The 20,281-nt window shown below is 31.9% G+C and overlaps 2 protein-coding genes across 2 annotated transcripts; both read right to left on the bottom strand.

Annotated features, from left to right (window-relative positions):
• Positions 1–962: 962 nt before the first annotated feature.
• LOC114162219 lies at positions 963–2,664 on the bottom strand. The gene has a single exon (XM_028046035.1). It carries the CDS (start codon positions 2,297–2,299, stop codon positions 1,313–1,315), a length of 987 nt encoding a protein of 328 aa, XP_027901836.1. The 5' UTR covers positions 2,300–2,664; the 3' UTR covers positions 963–1,312.
• A 3,299-nt stretch (positions 2,665–5,963) lies between these two features.
• On the bottom strand, positions 5,964–14,905 carry LOC114196034 (LON peptidase N-terminal domain and RING finger protein 1). Its single transcript, XM_028086526.1, has 18 exons — positions 14,583–14,905; positions 13,603–13,701; positions 13,034–13,116; positions 12,816–12,900; positions 12,632–12,718; positions 11,764–11,825; positions 11,381–11,574; positions 11,237–11,297; positions 10,672–10,849; positions 8,754–8,792; positions 8,607–8,668; positions 8,446–8,482; positions 7,721–7,770; positions 7,551–7,620; positions 6,895–6,970; positions 6,522–6,601; positions 6,369–6,437; positions 5,964–6,225 (listed from the first exon to the last, which is right to left on the bottom strand). The coding sequence occupies exons 1-18, from the start codon at positions 14,652–14,654 to the stop codon at positions 6,166–6,168; spliced, it is 1,464 nt and encodes a 487-aa protein (XP_027942327.1). The 5' UTR covers positions 14,655–14,905; the 3' UTR covers positions 5,964–6,165.
• Between the last annotated feature and the right edge of the window lie 5,376 nt (positions 14,906–20,281).

Genomic DNA, 20,281 nt, shown 5'->3' with positions numbered 1-20,281 from the left:
ATTTTAACAACTAATAGTTGTCATCCATCCAGAAAAAAAAAAAAAAATTAAGTTATTGAACAATAGGTGCTGCTAGAGTCACTAAAAGTATGCTTATCAAATTCAAATGTTGCACAGATTATAATCTTAGTAGTGACTTCGACGCTTTAACTTCCCTGATATCCTAGTTAACTTCAACTTGTGCACATAAATAGGAAAGGTGGAAAAGGTGAGTATTAACTTTGTTATCCTAGTTTACTTTGTGTGAGTTAGGGGTGGAGAATGACATGGAATCAAATTCAGCGAAATACAATGGAATGGGATTGAATTGAATAAAAATGGCATGCCATTGTTTGAATATTTTATAATGGAATGCAACAAATTTCTCATTCTATTGTTCAGAAAGATTACTCATTGAATGAGTTATAACTTTTTAATTCTCGCTTTCCAATGGTATAGAAAATTACCCCAGCACTAGCATTTCCTCTGTTTCTCAACATTGTTGCCATGACCAACTGGTGACAAAAAATTGTAAATATCTATAAAATTTGGTTTAAAAACACTAAATTCCAGTTGAACTTTATAGAAGCAATTCAGTTTTTTTTTTCTATAATTAAATGTAGGTTCCGTGTTTTGGTGTCCATATATCATGATTTGTCGGGGCTTGCTTCCATTCAATGATCACATGTACTTGGGAAAACAATATACTAATACCAGCACCCTATCATTCATTGGTTTACACTGATATGCTGTCATGCATACATTTTGAGAAATAATTTAGAGGCTTGAGCTAATGTAAAATGAACATATTCTTCATGGGATCCACAACTCATGCAAATCCTAAACAGTTACACCATAATTTGTCTTTCATGGGATTCTGAATGTAATTATGCTGGAAAAACCAGCAATAAGAAAATGTGTGACCCTTTAAGATGTGAGTATTCATATTCATCTATCAAATCAAACACGTTACAAAACGCAAGGAAACAAACAGCAGCCTTTGTATTATTCACAAGTAATATATTACCAATACATATACAAGGTTATGGAATAAAAGGAAGACAGATTTTAACAGCATAAAGAAAGACATAAAAATAAAATGGTGAATCAATCTTCAGCTTCTAGCTTTTGCACATAGCTGAGCTGAGGTTTCTCTGTTGAAAACCTTTATGCCTTCAGAAGTTGCTCGACTTGGTTCGAGTAACATGAATGATGAATTTCTAAAAAGCATGAAAGATGGTTTAAATAACTTGTAGTTCCTTCTCTTTTGTGAAGCATAAAAGAAGAAAAGCCTTGGCCAAATTTATTACAACGATATGCTACCTTATGTTACTCAAGGTAGTTCTTCAAAATTCTTGGACACCACATAACCACAATTGTCTTCCTCTGCCGGGAAATCAATCTTCAAAAAAATGTTGTCTTCATGATCACCCCTCAACCCCATCTTGCAGCATTTATAAAACATGCAGCTCACAATTGTGTCAATGATGATGAAAAGTGAGTACAAGTAAGCAATGAAAATGCCCTCTAGAACCATAAAAGGCCATGATGACATTCCATAACTGTGATAGGTTCTTACAATCCTGAACTGGAACAAGGCCTCAATGGCTGCAAGGCCTACATTGGCAGGAAGTGCCAGGAACAAAGCCATTGATGTCTTTCCCCTTAGCATAACACAGGCCTTCAGAATTGCCATGAACCCCTTATGTTTCTCCATGCCAGATACAGTGAGTGCCATGTTGCAGATCACTAATGCATTGGCAAGGATCACAGAAAAGAGAACTGCAGCTGCAACTGACATCAAACCTGTGCTGCTTGGTGAAGAGTATCCAAATCCTTCAGCAAAGGTGAAGGCCAGAAACAGGAGGAAAAAGCAAGATGCATTTGCCGAGAGAATAAAGAAAGAATTGTAGATATAGGTGAGGAGGAGAGGCTTGTAATGGTATAGAGTGGAAGTGAAGGAAGGTGGAAAACTCGGTTTGTGTTGATTCAGAGCTTGAATAACTGATGCTTTTGCAATGAGGAGAAATGTGAGAGTGAAAGGAAGGGTGAAGATTGAAGAAGTGATTGTTTGAGAAACCTTAAGGTTGAGAATGGCAAACAACTTTGATGAGGAAGGAAAACCAGCAGCATCAAAGAGAGACTTTAGGTGAGTGTGTATTTGAGGCAAAAGGGATGAAGAAGCTGGAACAAAAGCCTGTGACAGGAGTATTGATGCTGAGAAAGGAAGTGCTAGAAAAGCCACAGTTGATGAGAAAAAATGGTAGTTTTGAAGAAAACTGTGAATTGATCTTCTCAGAATTTTGCATGAAACCTCCATTGGAATGATTGATCTTTTCCTTGCTCCTAGGAGAGAAAGAGAGAGAAGGTGACTCAATTCTCACCAAAAGGGATGGTGTTTGTTTCTTTTCTTCCAAGTTTTTTCTTTTGATTCTGCTCTTGATTTTTGGAAGGGTTGGTTGGAGAGTTTAAAAGGTTGGTGTTTTTAAGGAACAGATAGGCCAACAAAAGATAAACTAACTCCTACCAAGGTGGAGTTGTTCAGAAATCTGAGACTTTGTTATTGGTTTCTGCAGAAGATTTATATTTTTGAGTCTTCTCTGTTCAAAAGCCCCACCAAAAGTTTGATTAGAGGGCAAAGCAGAGCACCATATCCATGGCGTCAGTGAGTTGATATATTAGCATTTAGCAATAAGTGATTTGGTATGACAGCCTTTAAGTCTTTGTCTTGATTATGAAATGTCTCCTTACTTCAATTCCACATAATTCAGTCGCTACCTTATTATTGATGCCTAGAATACTTTTTTGCAACTCTAAGTAATATATTTAAATCATATACCAAATTGAATCATTCAATTTTGCCCCCCTTATCTTCTAATTCAAGTGTGATTTTTAAATTTTTTTAGTACAACTCAAAAGGCTTGATTGCAAAAATAAAGACAAATAGTATATGCGTTTTGCAAACTTAATACTTGAGTGCAAATATTAAAGAAATTATTCAACAGTTATTATGCAGTGACATTTTACACTATTAATTAATAAAAATCATTATTAATATAACTTTTTAGACAATTGTATAAAAAGTTAATTACTTTTTATAATAATTTATAATTGATTTATATTATAAAACTATTTTTCGAAATATAGTAGGATTGAGTAATGATAAATCTTTTAATACGTTAGAAAAAAAATTATGTATGGAATAATTTTCGTGAAATTTGTTTTTTCATAATAATTATTTTTCTAGCTACGTGTATAATATAATTTGATCATAAATTTATTTGGGTTGATTTTTTTAAAATAAAATATTTATGTAATGACTGTGATATTTAATATTAATTTATTTTGGTATTATAAAACTATTTTACATCTATTCTCTTAAACAATGAGATATTATTTGACTTTTCATATTATAAACTATAAAGCACTAATATTGCAATCCTCTTGAGCACTTTTCTTCCACGTGGTATAAGAAGTGAACGTGAATTGCAAGATATAATAACAAATATGAAAATAGCAAATACGACAGAAGCAAGAAAAGGTAACAAAAATGGTGTAACTTCTACTCCCATCAACAATTATTATTAGAAATAAAAAAAAAATCTAATAACACATAAAATCATGACCGTCAATTACATGAAACAACATTATGGACCGATGTGATGTGATTGATGGAAGAAGTTGAACTCTATGGGTAACCAATGAGGAAAAAGCGTAACCAATGAGGAAAAAGCATGGTGATGAATTGTTGATTTCTGGTGCAAGTATCATTCAGTTGGTGAACTATGTAGTAATGTAGTTTGACTTGGGTAGTTAGAGGGTTTTCCATTTGGGATAAGACCTTATCATAATATGGTTTCAATTGATTTGGTAGGGTACAATAATAATAATAAATAATAATAAAATTGTGTAATTAAACAAGTTTTATTAGTATTTTTATTTTGGTGTTCTACCACCTTATTCCCTTGGGGATAGGTGACAACAAATTTGGTGACATTCTAACTAAAATTTAATTGTAATTAGGTGATCGAAGACAATGACCATTATGGAAGGTTTAGTTATCAAGAATTCTCTTTTTCTTTTTCCCCTTCTTCATGCCGTAGAAGAGAGAAAACGTAAGAAGACAAAAAAAAAATAATTGGAGAATTATAAAAAAATTAAAAAAAAAAATTGTGTACATACATACATATATAAGTGTCGGTTCATTTTCTTAATTATAATATGGTTGAAATTAATTCAATCAAATCTTATTTTAAATATAACTTAATGAGTTTTCATAGTGGTTACATATAATTGATGTAGCCAATATTTAATATTTATTGTGTATATATACATATATTACACAACTTCAACGTCATTTTTTCTTCTAATTTTTAATCAAAATTTTAATCCTAACTTTCGAAGATTCTAACGGAATTTGATGTTGTGGTACAAATAATGGAATAACTTTTTGAATAAATAAAGTGGGGATTACCTAACACGTAAGGGTACATCTTTCGGCATTACAAATTAAAACGTCGATAACTTTCTTCTTGTTTATGTCATTTTGGCATTCATTTCAATGGACTTAGTGTATTTATGTTTTTTCTTTTCTTGTTACGGATATTCTCTTTTAAAAAGATATTATAGTTCAATATGGGACTAGTATGTTTATGTATGGGCTAGGAATAAAACAAAAATATTATCCATCATATTTTAAGTACTCTGACGATGTAATTAATATTTATATATTTTTTTTATTTTTGAAAATCGAAGAAATTAGGTATTGTGTGATAAATGTTATTATAATGTATAGGATTAAAATCTATGAAAAACAACAGTGGATTATTTAATTTTCTCCTCAGTGCATTGTGTATTATTAAATGTTATGACTATGTGAAGCATGAGAACAGTGTCTATATGAATTTCTAAACACTCAAATTTCGAATAGATAATAAGAATTTATCCAATGTCTTCAATTCAAATTACAGTTAATAGTTTAATTCAAGAAAAGTAATGGCATATAATCCTAAATTCAATTCATTATATATGTAATTGAAACAGTTTCACCAAACAACATCAATTACACTTTAAGAACATAAAAAAAAAAAAAAAAATCTCAACCAACAAACCAAGAAACAAATTAACCAAGAAGCAAATTAGAAAATTAACCAAAAAACATAAATATCTTACCAATTATTCGCTTTTTTTAAGTGTTTTAGTTCTTCATTTTTTAATTTCTTAAAAAATTTTATTTAGAAAAGCATTTAAATTCTATTTTAATTATATTAAAATATCTTAAACACCGAATTTGTGACTCAATTATATGGTGTTTTCTTCTTTACTTATGAATAAAGTTTATGTTTTTATAATTATAGAAAATTAAACTTGTATAATTTAATTTAGTTTTAGAAATTGATTATGTTATGAGAATGCATTTTGTTAATATATATATATATATATATATATATATATATATATATATATATATATATATATATAAGAAATTTAACCAATTTAAATTGATATTTATGATATTCATACCTTAAACAAAATAACCCATAACATTTAGTTATTGAATTTAAAAAATTTGCATCAAATATAACAAATTCTCATCGAGGCAGAATCTCAAAAACGTCAGTAGACGGATATTTCTTTTCAACTGCACAATAAAACTTTTGTATTTAACTGAAGTATATTTGGTACAAAAAGACTTTTGTATTTAACTTCCAATTGTTCTGAAGAATAAATAAATAAATAGAATATAAGAGCATATAATTTGAATTTTTCCATAAAATATTTCATTATTTATTTCTTAACCTATGCCTTGAAAAAACTAGCTAAGCCTAAATTATATAGGTTTGTAAATCTATACAAGACCGAAATACCACTAGTAAACTAAGGTAATTTAAAAGACAGTAAAACCCCCCTTTAGTTTGTTACGTCAGTATTCCGCCAGCATAATAACCCAACCATTAGCAAGAACTAGATGACCGACAAAAGAATGCGTTGTAGAGGATTGATTAACTATATATACTAGAAAAACTGGGTTCAGCCCTATGTTACACAAAAATGACCTCATTAACAGTTATTTACGAGGCCGAAGAATATTGAGTGACTTGTAAATGAATTTGCAATGAACAAATGTTCATTTACAATTAACAAATATTCAATCGCAATAATAATGGTAGCCCTTCAAACCTTGTCTTACTGAATTCTGCAGCCTTGTTCTTCTTGTCGGAGAAATATCAGGCCCCGTCTAATCCTCTACAAAGAAAAGGATCAAGAAATATTTTTTATAACTACATTCAGAAACATAGAATGAAGCTGCAGAATAAATAAAATCCATCATAAGATCAAATTCAACCACCCCCTCAGATTTATTCCTGTATGTTAAAAAAGTATAATACCTCCGTGGTATCTCTGATGCGTAGGAGATCCAATCTCTCCGCAGGCCTCCTATTGGAGAGGGTACAAAGCTGCAATCAGAGCCTACATTAGTGTACAAAACAATAAAAATAGTGAAAAGGTGATGTTTTCACCGACAAAGAAAAAACAGTTACCCAAAAACTAAAGCGCTCAGGGTCTTTTAATGAGGGCATCATTACTTCAAAACTGGAGAGTCTCTCAAGTTTTCTTTGATCTGTATCATATTTCAGTAGTTTAGTATTGCAACAGTTCATTGTCATTTGTAAAAGTGCAAAAAGGAAAAATAAGGTCACTCCCACTCAATAAAATTAGCATAACAAAAACTATAGCATCACCAGAAAAAAAAAAAAAAAATTCTGTGACGGTGCAGGAAATAATGGCTCAGCTTCTGGCCCCACCCCAAATTTTGTCAAAAGGAAAGGATGATGACCAGTATATCTTGGTTTTAACTAATATAACCAAAGTACAAAGAAGTCCTGTGTAAACATCATATAGTTTAGGAAATACCATGTCTTGCTACTTCTTTAGCTCTTGCTATCCATGATCGAGCAGTTTCAGCTGCAGTACATGTCAATTCCAGTAACTGGGACCACATAAGAAGTTATTACTTAGAATGGTGGATCCATTTGTTGCATTACAATGCATTCAATATAGAGTCATCAAAATTATGGTTAAGCCTTAACATTAAAAAATAAAGCATCAAGAAATATAAATTTTGTGGGAAAATCAAAGATCTCTTAATTCAAACCAATATGGCTAGTTTGCACGATCTTAAGTTCAAACACCATTTCCTCCATTGTATACCCAAAAAACAAATAGATCTATCATTCGAATTATTTCACAATTTGATCAGAACAGAAAGAAAACTACTTTGTTGCAGCAAAGCCAAAGTCAATCAAATTACAAATAATTCATTAATTAAATTAAATTTATAAACTCAAGAATGAAATTTTACATTTCATCCACAATAACTTGTGGCACCATTCTTTACTGAACTGTTAAATTTACCAGTATATTAACAGGAGTATTATCCACCACTCTACCTATGAAGCCTGTTCACTTCAAGCTTTACACACATATGCTTATAGTCCAATAATCTAGCATGCTATCAACATAACAGTGAGCTTATAAACACATTTATACCAAAATTTAAGTGAACTTACATTCTCTCTCTCACTAGTTCCTTCTGGTGGCAAAATATCCTGTATCCACTCGACCTCTGCAACCCGATACCTGCATAAAACATTAAGGAATAAGGCCATGTTTCCATGAAAGAGAAACAGTCATATCAACAGCGAGAATTTGTGAATCATAACACCCAGAGACAACTCACCCATCTTGATCCCATGATCGGATGATTCGAAATCTCCTACGACTTTCAATCTGCATGTAGCAATACTTTATTCACTTTTGAATATTTACAAATAAAATTAAAAAAAAAAAAAAACAAGTCTATTGTAATAGAATCAAGGTTGGGATAGAAAATTCTTAGGAGCCTCCAGTATGCTAGGACAACTAACACCAGTCCAGCAGTGACAAAATAAAATGAGAAACGACTACTACTGACTGTTAGAGTGAATTACAACTAGTCAATTAACCACAATATACTCGAGTCCTTCTGGCAAGCATGTATAAACAAGAACAGTTGTAGATTTCACTAAATTGCTTTCAGTCTTTGTCAAAATTCTTTCAAAATTTTACAAGGTGAGAACAGTGTAGACAGTCAGAAGTATCACGACAAAATCAAGATTTTTTGCTTTGTAATCAATAGTTAATAATTTTACAATCAACAAAATCATTCCAACTCTTAGAATTTGGACTCAAAATCTAACTCAACCGACAAAAGACTTGTAAGTTAGACTACCCAAGCCTTATACGCTCTATTTCTTTCATGTATTGAGTCAATGTGAGACTAAATGACTACCCTTGAGGCTACAATTAATACTGCCCCAAAAGAGTCCACAACTACAGCAAGCAAGGGATTACAATAATTACGGCAGCTTGTGAGATATAGGCTGAAGTATAAAAAATACATTTAGAAATCAGTTAAATTTTCACCTCTATATAAAAACGACCATCTGGAAGTGGTTCACACCTACAGCATCATAAAAAATATTATTTCAAGCAAGTGACATACATGAGAATGGAATTCATAAGAGGAAGGGGATATGCATTTGAGATTTTTTTATTTTCACATAAAAACAATGCCAAGCACCTACTCGGTGATTTCCACTTCACAGGCAAACTCAGCTAAAGAACCTGATGAAGAATCAAGTATAGCCTACAAGATCAAAAGAAAAGTCACACAGTAACAGACAGAAATGGCCAGTGCTGTATAGAAAAAAAGGGACTAGTGAATAATTTACCATTCCCATCCGATGATTGCCTTCCATTATTCTTCTTACCTGTTTTATTTAAAAATATATGATAAATAAATCAGAGATATGATGACATTCAGAGTTTCATACTATCTGATACTAGTAGTATAGCACAATCTATAATTAAGTTGATGGATTAAATATGCCAAATAAATCCCAGATTAGTATTCACTAACAGCTTCGGTGAAAATTTGAAAATGATAAATATAGCTCACAGACAACATATAACCAGTTATCAGTCCATTCACTGCCCTCCAAGTGTTGCAATCTTGCACTGATGTTCGTACAAGAGTAGAAGGATAATATATTAAGAGCACAATTTGTCCACTACTGTACACTTATTAAAGTGTAAATTACACTTTATCCCCTAATAGTTTTACAGGTTCAACTTACCCTCCAATACTATTTGCACAACTGAACTCCTCAAAGATTTGGGTTAAAGTGAAAATTGTTATATTCACAATTAAAACCATGGTTAACAGGCCTAAACTAATAGGTAAATAAAGCAAAGATAAGAGAATTTGATTTTCAATTTAAAAAAAAAGGTATATGAAGTAGAGAAAGTGTGAAATTACTAAATATTAGTGTTATTTACCCTTATTTTAACTAGTGCAGAAAGCCCTATGTAACTATGTTCCAACTTTTTTAAATGCTTCACAGTAGTCAATCCACAAAACAATATTTGTAATTCATTATAAGAAACTGTTCATGAAAACTTCTTGTATACAAATAAGAATATTTTCAGTATTTTCAAAGAAAAATGTTAATTTTCTTCATACATTTTGTCAAGAGCAACAGTTTTTCAAATTTGATATCTAACAATAAAAGAAAATAAAAGAAAAAAAGAACGTCCCATTGAAAATGTCCACCAGCATCCACCTAGCATAGCTAAACACCATTAAACATTTCAATAAACTGATAACACTACTAAACACTTGGGAGGCATATTTAACTACTACTGCCCCAAATACAAATTGGTAAATTGCATACAATCAGGTTGGGTATGAATGAACTAAACTTGATCATTAGATGTTAGATTATATAAGTTCATATCCCTAGCCCATACCCATTTTGGGTAAAACAAATCTACTAATTCTTTGATTTCTGTTAGTTAGATAAGAGTTGACCTAAAAAATAGATTCTAGAGTGTGAAAAGGGCATCGTGAACAATTCCAATGATAGGGTTCATTGACATTCCTAGTACAGTAAATGCTATCATGCATACAATTGTACTCGATTTAATGAAATTGTTTGATAATAAAGGGGGCCTTCTATGGTTTTGCAAATGAGTTATTTATTGGTTTTGTCTTGCATTCATTTACTTGTAACTACTTCTGAGGCAAAGTTAGCCACCCCCAGACATTTTAAAAACCTCAAGACCTTATTCCACAAGTACAGTGAGATAACTGTATTCCCACATTAATCTACTCTTAACCACTTGGAAGACAGTTAATTACAATTAGATAAATCAGTAACCTCATGACACTATTAACCACTTTTAGACATTTAACAATTAGTTCCATAATTAGTCAAGCACATTTCGATAATTTTATACAAAAGCAGAGTAACCATTTTAAGGAAAAGTAGTTACCATATTTACACTTGTAGATAAAACCATGCGTGATAGGTGGACACAGGTAGGAGAATTCCAAAGAGTGAGTTGATCAATACTCAAGAAAAATAACTAGTATATGCTTTTTGAATATGTATAATAAAGCAAAGAGTTTAATTGGTATTTCCTCCCTCCCAAGTCCCAACTACTAACGAACATTAGGCAGATCCACCTGAAAAGACCCTACTGTTTCTTAATGACAAACCACAGGAAAACTAATCACCAACTAGCACATTCAAGATATATTATATTTCAATATTTTCTAGTAACTATCAACATCCGTTACCAACTCACCATGAGTCTATATCGAGGTTCAAATATATTGAGCGGAAACCTTTGACATGGTATGACAACATCCATGACAAAAAGGGGAAGTAAATCAACACCAGCGTTGATTAATCCATCCTGCTCTTGCTTCCTTTCAGCATATTCCTCAGGAAAGTTCTTTTGTATGATGTTTTTCAGTGTCACACTGAAACAATTGACAAGATATATTGGAAAAGAGTAAGTGAAATCTGTTAGAATTTTTATTTGACCAAAATATCGGAAGATTAAACTGACTAACACATACTAATAAGCCCAGAAGAATGCATGTTATAGGTACCAAAGACCTTCACTAATAACCAGAATGGTGTTCAAATCACGCATTTTTTTTTGTCCTATAAAGTTGGGGGCAAACATTGTCTCAATTTCATTAAGTAACTTCCTACTGCCATGTGTTTGGCTGGCTTTCAACCTATTATAGTTATAACAGTGACTAAAAATCCCACTATAAACTACAAGAAAAATAAAGTAACCCAAAGCTTTCATGTAGTTTCCATATAATATTAGGGCATTGTAGAGACTATAGACAACTCACCTGATGGAACATGTTCTGGGACTAATAAACAGAACTGTCCTGCACAATGGGCATCTGTTTCCTAACACATCAGGACAAGAATCAACACAGCATAGAATATATCGATCACTGTAGAAAATATAATCAACAGAAGATATCACTAACCACGATCCATTGACTGAAATAGACATGAACGACAGAAAGAATGTCCACAAGGGGTTGTGACAGGTTCGTACAGTAACTTCAAGCAGAGAGTGCAATCAAAATCATCATTACGCTCAGGTTGTCCATGTGTACTCATCCCTGTTGAACTAGATGAAACTCTTTCTAAATGTTGAAGAGAATCCCGAAGAGAATTGCTACATGATATTGAAAGAAATGCAAAATAAAAAAATTAGTGACTGATGATATAGTACGATAAATGACTATTGCAAAAGCTCTATATTTAGATATTCCATCTAAATTTAGAAAACAGGTTTACACAATAGAAATACACACACACAAACACACATATATAAAAGAAGGCAAGACTTGCAAATGTATAATACCTAAAAGGATCAACTTGAAGGCCTGAAAGAATAACATCCCGGGCCTTTTCGTATTTCTCTAACTGTGAATTTAATACAATATCAAATAATGTTACATCAAAATGAACATCATAACATAACATAAAAGTAGGGAAGAGAGAGATATGTTAGAACTTGAGAAAACGATATGCAATTGACCATGGGCAAACACACAAATTGACATACCTTAGTGTTTTATATAGAAACTTAAAAATCCTAAAGCACATACACATTAGAAGTCACTTATGATATCTGGATTTATACAAACTATGTCAGTTCCATTTCCACACCTCCAAAGTTTAAACTCAGATCAATGAAGCATAATAATAACGACTCTAATTAAAGTCGTCCATATAAACCATAAAAAACCTAGAACTTAACAAAAGTACATTGATAAATGTATAAAACGTAAAGAGGCATCTTTAGAATCAAAATAGCCCAGTTTATTTGGTTTATTTGAAGAAAAACCCAAATAATTTGAATTACTTTCTTTCTGGTAGGTTTCTGAAATAACTAACTGCATACTGTAAAGGTTCCTTCTATTTCAAAGAATTTCCCAGAATCACAGGCTATAAGTTATAACCAAAAACATTTGGGAATGTCCCTTGTTCATTTTATTCACCATAACATTAGCATGTCCATCTTTACACTTGCCCTTCACTTGAGTTCCCCATGAAGTAAGTACAGTCAAAAGGTGGGAGAACACTCCTGAACCCTAATATGAGTTAAAACACCAACGCATAGGAAGGAAATAACAATTACAGGATAACATACTTCATTTAAAACATCAGGGGCTACCCCAACAAATTCAAAAGAGACATTAAATGGTAACGTAGCATGAGAGCCTTACCAGGAGAAGAGCATTAGCCTTTAAAAGATATGATTTTGCTGCATTACTTTGGAGTTCAACAAGCTTCTCAGCATCCTTCAAAGCCAACTGGAAATGGTTGTCACGAATCAACTTCATATGAGCATATTAATTTAGAAATACTATCATATATCCACTCGATAAACATTATGCAAAATAGACATACTTCAGCAAGTGTGGTGGGTTCAAGCCCACTCAATGGCCTACATTCTGACGATGATGGTGTTCTGCGCATGAAATATTGGCTAATCCTGATTGAAAAATATCATGATTGCCATGAGACCACTGAACTATATATGGAACTGAAGCAAAATTATTTGGATGATCAAGCAATCACGTTTGTAAATGAGCAATTCAAAAGAAAATTGTTACACTGTGCTTAACCTAATATAAGCTGCACTTCGATTGCTGAGGATGATTGGATCACCTGATTTGATGTTATTGGCTCTTGAGTAAAAATTGATTGCCTGAAATAATGACGAAGGCAACATTGTAAAGACATTGTATAAGCATCAAATTTCATTGAGTGTGGAATACTTCCACAACATCCCTTATTATGTTCTGCAATAAGGCTAGTAATGCATGAGAATTGCATCTTTGTCCAAATTTGAGTAGACTTTTTCAGAAATAAAGCATCTATAAAGTGGGAAAACTTAAAGAACGGCAAAAAGAGGAACAGACTTAAGCATGACACTTAATGTTTCTCAAGCAAAGCATGAAGAAAAAGCCGTGAATTGACTGATTGTCATGATAATGGACTAATTATATTATATTATGCAGGGCTTGTTGCCAACACCAATTCAATTAACTTCCATCTAAGAAACCAGCATACATGAGAATCAAACTCCAGAAAAGTGCTTACTGAAACCATGTAATATGTGCAGTCGAGAGAATATCAATGAAACCCCCCACCCAACTCACCCTAAAAAAAGTGTATATATTAGCAAACGAACCTCTTCCATTCTGTTCTCTCGAAACGCAGCATTGCCATTCTGCACAAGCTCGTACACGTAATGTAGTGTGTCCCATGACAAATCTTCTGATTTATTTTCCTGCAACCCAACCAAAGTTCAGAGTTCACAATCAAACTTAAAAGAGTGGAGCTACCAAATGCTCAAATGAGCCTATGGCCCTAGTTAGATGAATTTCTCCAAAAGAATTCACAGAAGAGATAAAACAATAAAAATGAACTAAGTTTCGCTTATGAGTTAAAATCAACTTATGGACTCCGAATTCTCCAATTTAACTTCCTTCAAAAAATAACAGAAATTATAGGTCGATTTCCTCTTAGTTCTTATTTTCTACTCCTACAAGTGCTCAATCAAAACAGGCCAATATCAAACAAAGAAGACAAAAAATCTCATTTGATTATCAAAAAGTTATATTCAAAACACTGTGATTGCCACACACCAAGAGTGCAAGGAAGGAACCGATGTCTTTGAAAACAGAAAATTAAGTACGTTAATAAAACCGAATGAGATACATAAACGGTGTTAAAAGAATAAAAACGGAAACAGATTTTGAGTGTCTTTTCCTGTCCTCGGATTCACCACCTGAGAGTTAAGAGTTAAAGGGAAAAAAGTAAATTGAGGAAACAAGAGGACTTGTCTTTTGGCATGTCCTTGGGAGCAAGTGGACACGAAAAGAGGAAAGAGGCAAACGAAAGAAACAAGTCGGAAGAAAAAAAGCTGTGCACAGCTACACAGTGAAGTAAAAACAAGCGAGCAAAATAAAAAGAAAAATCACCAATCCTCCACTCGAGTTCAATCGAATTCCTAAAATCAGGAACACTAAAAGGAAAAGACAGGCACAGACGGACGCAGACATTGATGAAAGGACATTCGTAAAACGTGACCTAAAAGTGAAAAGAGCGAAGAGGAGAAGTGATCGCGGAGAAGCAATGCGCGTGTGAGAGAGAGGAAGAGGAACTGACCAAAACGTAGTCGTCGACGTCGCGGAGGGTTTGGTCGAGGGAAGAGGGAGAAGGGGAAAGAGACGAAGCCATTGAGAGAGCGTTAGAGAAGAGAGAGTGAGAAATGGAAAAGTGATGTTATGTTTATGTGTTATGTAATGGTATGATGATGATGATGGTGGTTAGGGGCATCGTGTTCGAGCGTGGCTCCTTCGTTGCATACACGGACCAAAATCCACTACGTCTACTAGTGTTGGTGGGAAGCGAAGGGCAATTGAAAGTTGAAAATGAGAGAAGAGAAGCAATGGGATAGGGTGGTTGGTTTGGTTTGTGTTTTTTCAACACTGCTTTGGCATTCAAAATTAAAGTTATACGTGGAAATATATATACCCCGTGTCATGTGTGGAGATTGGGGGTGTGTTGGGACCTTGTGTCTGGACCTCAATTTTTATGCATAGTTTCTATCACTTTGACCCACGCCTCTAGTCTACTCTACTCTTTAATACTATATTTTTTTCACCAATGTTTGGATCACAAAAATAAAAATTCAGATTTAATTTTTTTTATCTTACCTTAATGACAGCTTAATAACACTCAATAATTTTCTAATCTTGTTTTGCATGTTAATCCCATAATTAAGTCTCTGACCTGTTTTTCCTTTACAGCCCTGAAAAAATTTTAACTTTTTTCATTTTAAAAGTTTTAAACAATGCTCATTTTTTTATCAACCATATCCGTAAAAATAAAAGTAATGAATAATAAATAACAATGAAATTGGTCAACCAGATAAAAAATTTCAAACTTCACCGAATTCTCTAAGGAATATTAAATATACAATTACAATTCTTTCCATTTTTAAATAAAAATGTGAAAGGTTTTATATTTCATATAGTATATTTTATATTTCATTCCAGTGAGTTTCGGATACCATGATTAATTGCTACAAGATTATTTCTGTCTAATAGTTTTGAATTGAAATTCCATAATTTTATTAAATGTTTTTAATTGAGTAGTTCATTGTAGTGCTACCTGCACCAATTGTAAAAGATACACGTGACATTATACCAAGAAAAATTAGAAGTTTTACGTTGCAATAAAAATGAGATTGAAAAGTGGAATGGGTTAAATTTGAGTGGAGCACGATTAAGAAAAAGACAATCTTGGTATTTTGTGGATGAGAAGGATACAGCGCAAGCCGTCTTTTACACTCTTTGACTATGGAAGTTGGAACGGCAACCGTCGAAGATGAGAGAAGCATTGTGTGACAAATCCGACAACGTTTACCAAAGTCAGAACAGAAAACCTTTATTCTATCAAATAAAAGAAATTAAAAAGACAACTTCATTTTCCTCGATTCATTGCATGATTTCATAATCACAAACACCTTCTCTAGGTTCTTGTTTGTTTCATATTATCCTCCTTCCCTGAAAAACGGGCATTGCCAACACTTTCCAATCCCAATATTATTCAATGTTTAAAGGTCTTGTTCGTTTAGTTATGATTGGATGGAATGGAACACTTGATACAGTATCAACATTTGTTACAACTAAAGGCACACGTTTTAGATGAATTCAATTACTTTCGTGCATGCTATGGCCAGTTTATTCTTTCCCTAGAGTGTGGATTTGTTATTTATGGTTTTGATGCAGATCAGTAACATGATCCCAGTAAAGAGATTTATCGTTCACCATAAATTTGATTGCTTTAAAACACACTTAATTTTTTATTAATTGTTCATTTTAACTTGGCAAAACCAAAATCTCATTTACTTGATTTTCTTTATCATCATTTTCGAAACATTATTCTCCTACCTAATTATAATTCTCTACATGAGTATGAATTACTAGTAGAGTTTTAGGATTAGCTCCTCAAGATGTAGTAATTTTAACATCAGTGAACACCCTAAAGATTTAAGCATTCAATGGGATCTCCTCCCTATGAATACCCTCACATTGTTACAATTATCCTAATAAAATCTTCACAAGACCCTCATATCCACAATCTTAAACATACCTTATCATATACAATCTTAATCTCCTTTTCATATTCGTATATCAATAACTCAATCTCAATCAATTACAATCTCAAACATATACATACACAAAGTACATTCAAACGGTGAAAATCATTTATCTAGCCACATACTTCAAAACAAAGATCTCACTAGTCAAAGTGAAGATTCTTGTGTCTAGGATCAGCTGTCAAAATTTCAGCTCGACCCAACGATTAACGAAATGAGAATCTTCGTTTTACCAAGAGGACGTAGACCAGAAAACAAGGTAGAGTCTGAGCTGGAAAAGTGGCGCTCGACGCCCATCCCCTGGAATCCACTTAATTCTAGCACTCGGTAGTCCAAAAGTGGTGCCCGACAACACCAAGTCAGGGGCCTAGTGCTCGGCGGCACTATAACAACATCCGACAGTGTATTAGAAACAACAATTTGGAAAAATTGATCCTGTGTAGTTGCCTAATTGGGTACCTTTCCTTTTAGTACTTTTGATTCCAAATGGTTTTTAGAACTGATACTCAATCACTCAAGACATAAATCCAAACTTTTTTTCCATATCAAAATCAAACACAAATCAAAATCAAATAGTTCAACATACAACTCATCAATTCAACAAACCACATCAAGGAGTTCAACATACAACTCATAAATTCAATAAAATCACATCACAATTAACCATCAAGATGATCAATTCAACGAAAAACTAGCTTCCCTTACCTGACAAAGCGATTGCACAGACCTAAACAACTTTACGAACACCAAATGCTCCTAACTCCACAAGATACTTTATCTACACATAAAAACTTCACAAGAACGATCAAAACATGTTGTTATGGTCACTGATCAACAGAGACTCATATAGAAGCTGAAAACCTCACATGCAAGCATAAAAAGTCTCACATGCAAAAAAAAAACAAAAGAACAAAGAAAAAAGACTAAAACTTAACTTACGCGAGTGAAGAAACTGATTGATCCAAATTGAAGAGCTCACCATGACACCATGAGGATCACTCCTACCGTCTTAGACTTTCAATAAGGTGAACAGAGGAGGAGAACCATTAGAGAGAAGTCAGAGAACTCAAGAAAAATGGTTTTAAGAAATGGTGTGTTTTAAAATAATGAAACTCATTTATAATAATTTTATTTATACTTAAATATTTTAATATTAAAATAATTGAGTCTCGCTATTTTTAAAGTACTATCACTTCTAAAATACCATTTTATGAGGTTTTACATTTCACACTTAAATCATGAAATTGTTAATAATGAAAAATGGATTACAGAATTCTAATCGAATAAATATGTGAAATTGTTAATAATGAAAAATGGATTACATAAATTATTTCTAATCGGATAAATATGTATATTTATTTTATAAATTCTATTGATAAACTTGGAAATAGTTAATTAAGGTAAAAAAATAATTAATTGTTGAAAAACACATATTAATAAGTTAAAAGATGTTCATAAACTATTTTAATGTCAATTTTTTTTATTGTCATGATCACTGTTTTCGTATCTATCATAGCAAACATTAATTTATTGATAAGATCTAACAGATTAAGTTTTTAGGATAAAGTAACTTCTTACCTAATCTATGATATAAACTTTAATGTGCCTAATAAAAGAGAGTAGAAAATGATGCATGGATGTCACCATATGTGGTTGTTATATGCTTTATGGATCAAATGTGTGCATATATTATCCATTTTTGTTTTTGTGTTAATTTTAAACCATGTTCATTTCATACTGTCCACAAATTTTCTAAGTTTGACTCATTGGTGGATACGATTTAATTCTCTTTAAAAAAAAAGGAGAAATTAATTACTATATTTATCACTGCCAACAACCTGATAAGAGCATTGCCATCATGATAGAATAATTTAAATTTTAAAATTATTGATGTTTTAGAATTTAAAATCTTAACTTTTTTTTTCAAATATAGTCGTATTTAATATTGTGTCCCTTCATATATCTATATATTTCAGGCTTTTTTTCTATTTCTAACAGTTATTTATAATTTAAAGGTTTAATTATTATTTTGATTATATCCTTATTAATAGTTGCTATAGCTGAGATAAGTAAAAATTCATAATATAATTTATTAGTTTTAATGAGATATTATTATATGAAGGGAAGTTTAGTTGAAATATACAACCCACTGAATATTTTCCTATATATGTATTAACTTTAAACATCTAAAGATATAGGAAAAGATAATAGTTAGTTATTATAGTTGAAAGAGTAAGAATTGGAGTGTTAGCAAAACACTCATTCCAACATTTCTTTATTGATAATAAATATTAAAAGTTATAAAATATATTAGAATTGATGCTCCAATATTTCACAACCAAGAGGGGTGAATTGGTATTAACAAATTTTGCCCAGTTTTAGCACTTTTGAAATTGTTTTGATAAAAACCTTTGCTTTTGAATCAATTGAAATAATATAGTTTGATGCTTAATGTATGAAGCATTTATACTATGACAAGATAAAGAGAGAAAGAGATAAAGCACACAGAATTTTTATACTGGTTCGATTCTTAAGAATCTACATCCAGTTCATCTAGCAAACCACAACTAGATATATTCACTATATCCCAAGAATTTCAAGATTTACAAATACACTTGATAAATCTAAATTCTAAGATAAAGGAACACAAACGCAAGGCATCCACACACTTGCACAACCACACAACAACAAAGCTATCACACACACTTGCTTTAGACAGAAAACAACAAAAACAAACAGTTTCAAACTATATCAAAACACAAGAACAAAGCCTACAAAATGGATTGAGTACACCTTTTCCAAGACTGAAATTTCTTCTTCTTGCCAAATCAAAATTGAATATGTCTTGATAGAATTCTTCAAGAAGACCTTCCAAGATAGCTCCAAGAACCTGTTTCACACTTCTCTTTCTTTCTTTTGATTCAACAGGTTATTCTTGAGAAAATGTAGAATCTGTTTTTATATAACAGCTGCAATTAGGCACGAACCTAGTCGACTACATTAGTTGGCTAGTCGACTATCGGGAAGTGCAGAAACTGTTTTTATATAACAGCTGCTATCAGGCACGAACCTAGTCGACTACATTAGTTGGCTAGTCGATTATCGGGGCAGCAGATTAACATTTTCAGATTATCACATACATGTCATGTTAACCATTGTCATACTATTATGGACATCATCAAAAATATTTCAAACACACTTAATCAGCAACAAAATAAGGACCGGGTTATTAAATAAGCTATGAGATCACTTAAAGTTGTGGTTTCTAATAAAGTTTAGTAAATAATAAAAAAATGTATTTAAGAAAATGTTATAGATTGTGTTATTATAATATTTCCCTAAGAGCATTTATAGTTACTTAAATGATGTGTTTTTATCCTGTTTTGTAAATGTTATAATATCACATAGATTTTAGTATTTTGCATTAAAAAATCATTTAAACATTAAGGTGTGTTTCTTTGAAGAAATTAATTTGAAAAAGAGTGTGAAGATGAACTTAGATATATTTGAGTGGAGATATGTGTGTTTTTTTAGTGAATTTAGAATATAAAGTGAGTGAATTTAAATATGAAAATTAGTGAGTGATTTGAGTGATTTGAGTGATGTAGTAAACTAAAAAAAAATTATAATAGATAAAATTTTAAAATTACTAAAATATCTTTGATGATAAAAATAAAATTAAATGATTTTGAATGAGTTA

The sequence above is a fragment of the Vigna unguiculata genome, chromosome 9 (assembly GCF_004118075.2).
Source record: "Vigna unguiculata cultivar IT97K-499-35 chromosome 9, ASM411807v1, whole genome shotgun sequence".
NCBI lineage: Eukaryota > Viridiplantae > Streptophyta > Magnoliopsida > Fabales > Fabaceae > Vigna > Vigna unguiculata.
Note: the sequence above shows the minus strand (reverse complement) of the source record. Positions and strands in the feature narration are given on the sequence as shown.

What these genes read in the sequence shown, in the direction of transcription:
- LOC114162219 (XM_028046035.1), bottom strand. Translation starts at nt 2,299, where the DNA reads ATGGAGGTTTCATGCAAAATTCTGAGAAGATCAATTCACAGTTTTCTT.
- LOC114196034 (XM_028086526.1), bottom strand. Translation starts at nt 14,654, where the DNA reads ATGGCTTCGTCTCTTTCCCCTTCTCCCTCTTCCCTCGACCAAACCCTC. An exon ending in ACGTCGACGACTACGTTTTG is followed by an intron (nt 13,702 to 14,582) that starts GTCAGTTCCTCT and finishes GTTGGGTTGCAG; the next exon opens with GAAAATAAATCAGAAGATTT. An exon ending in GAGAGAACAGAATGGAAGAG is followed by an intron (nt 13,117 to 13,602) that starts GTTCGTTTGCTA and finishes TCATTATTTCAG; the next exon opens with GCAATCAATTTTTACTCAAG.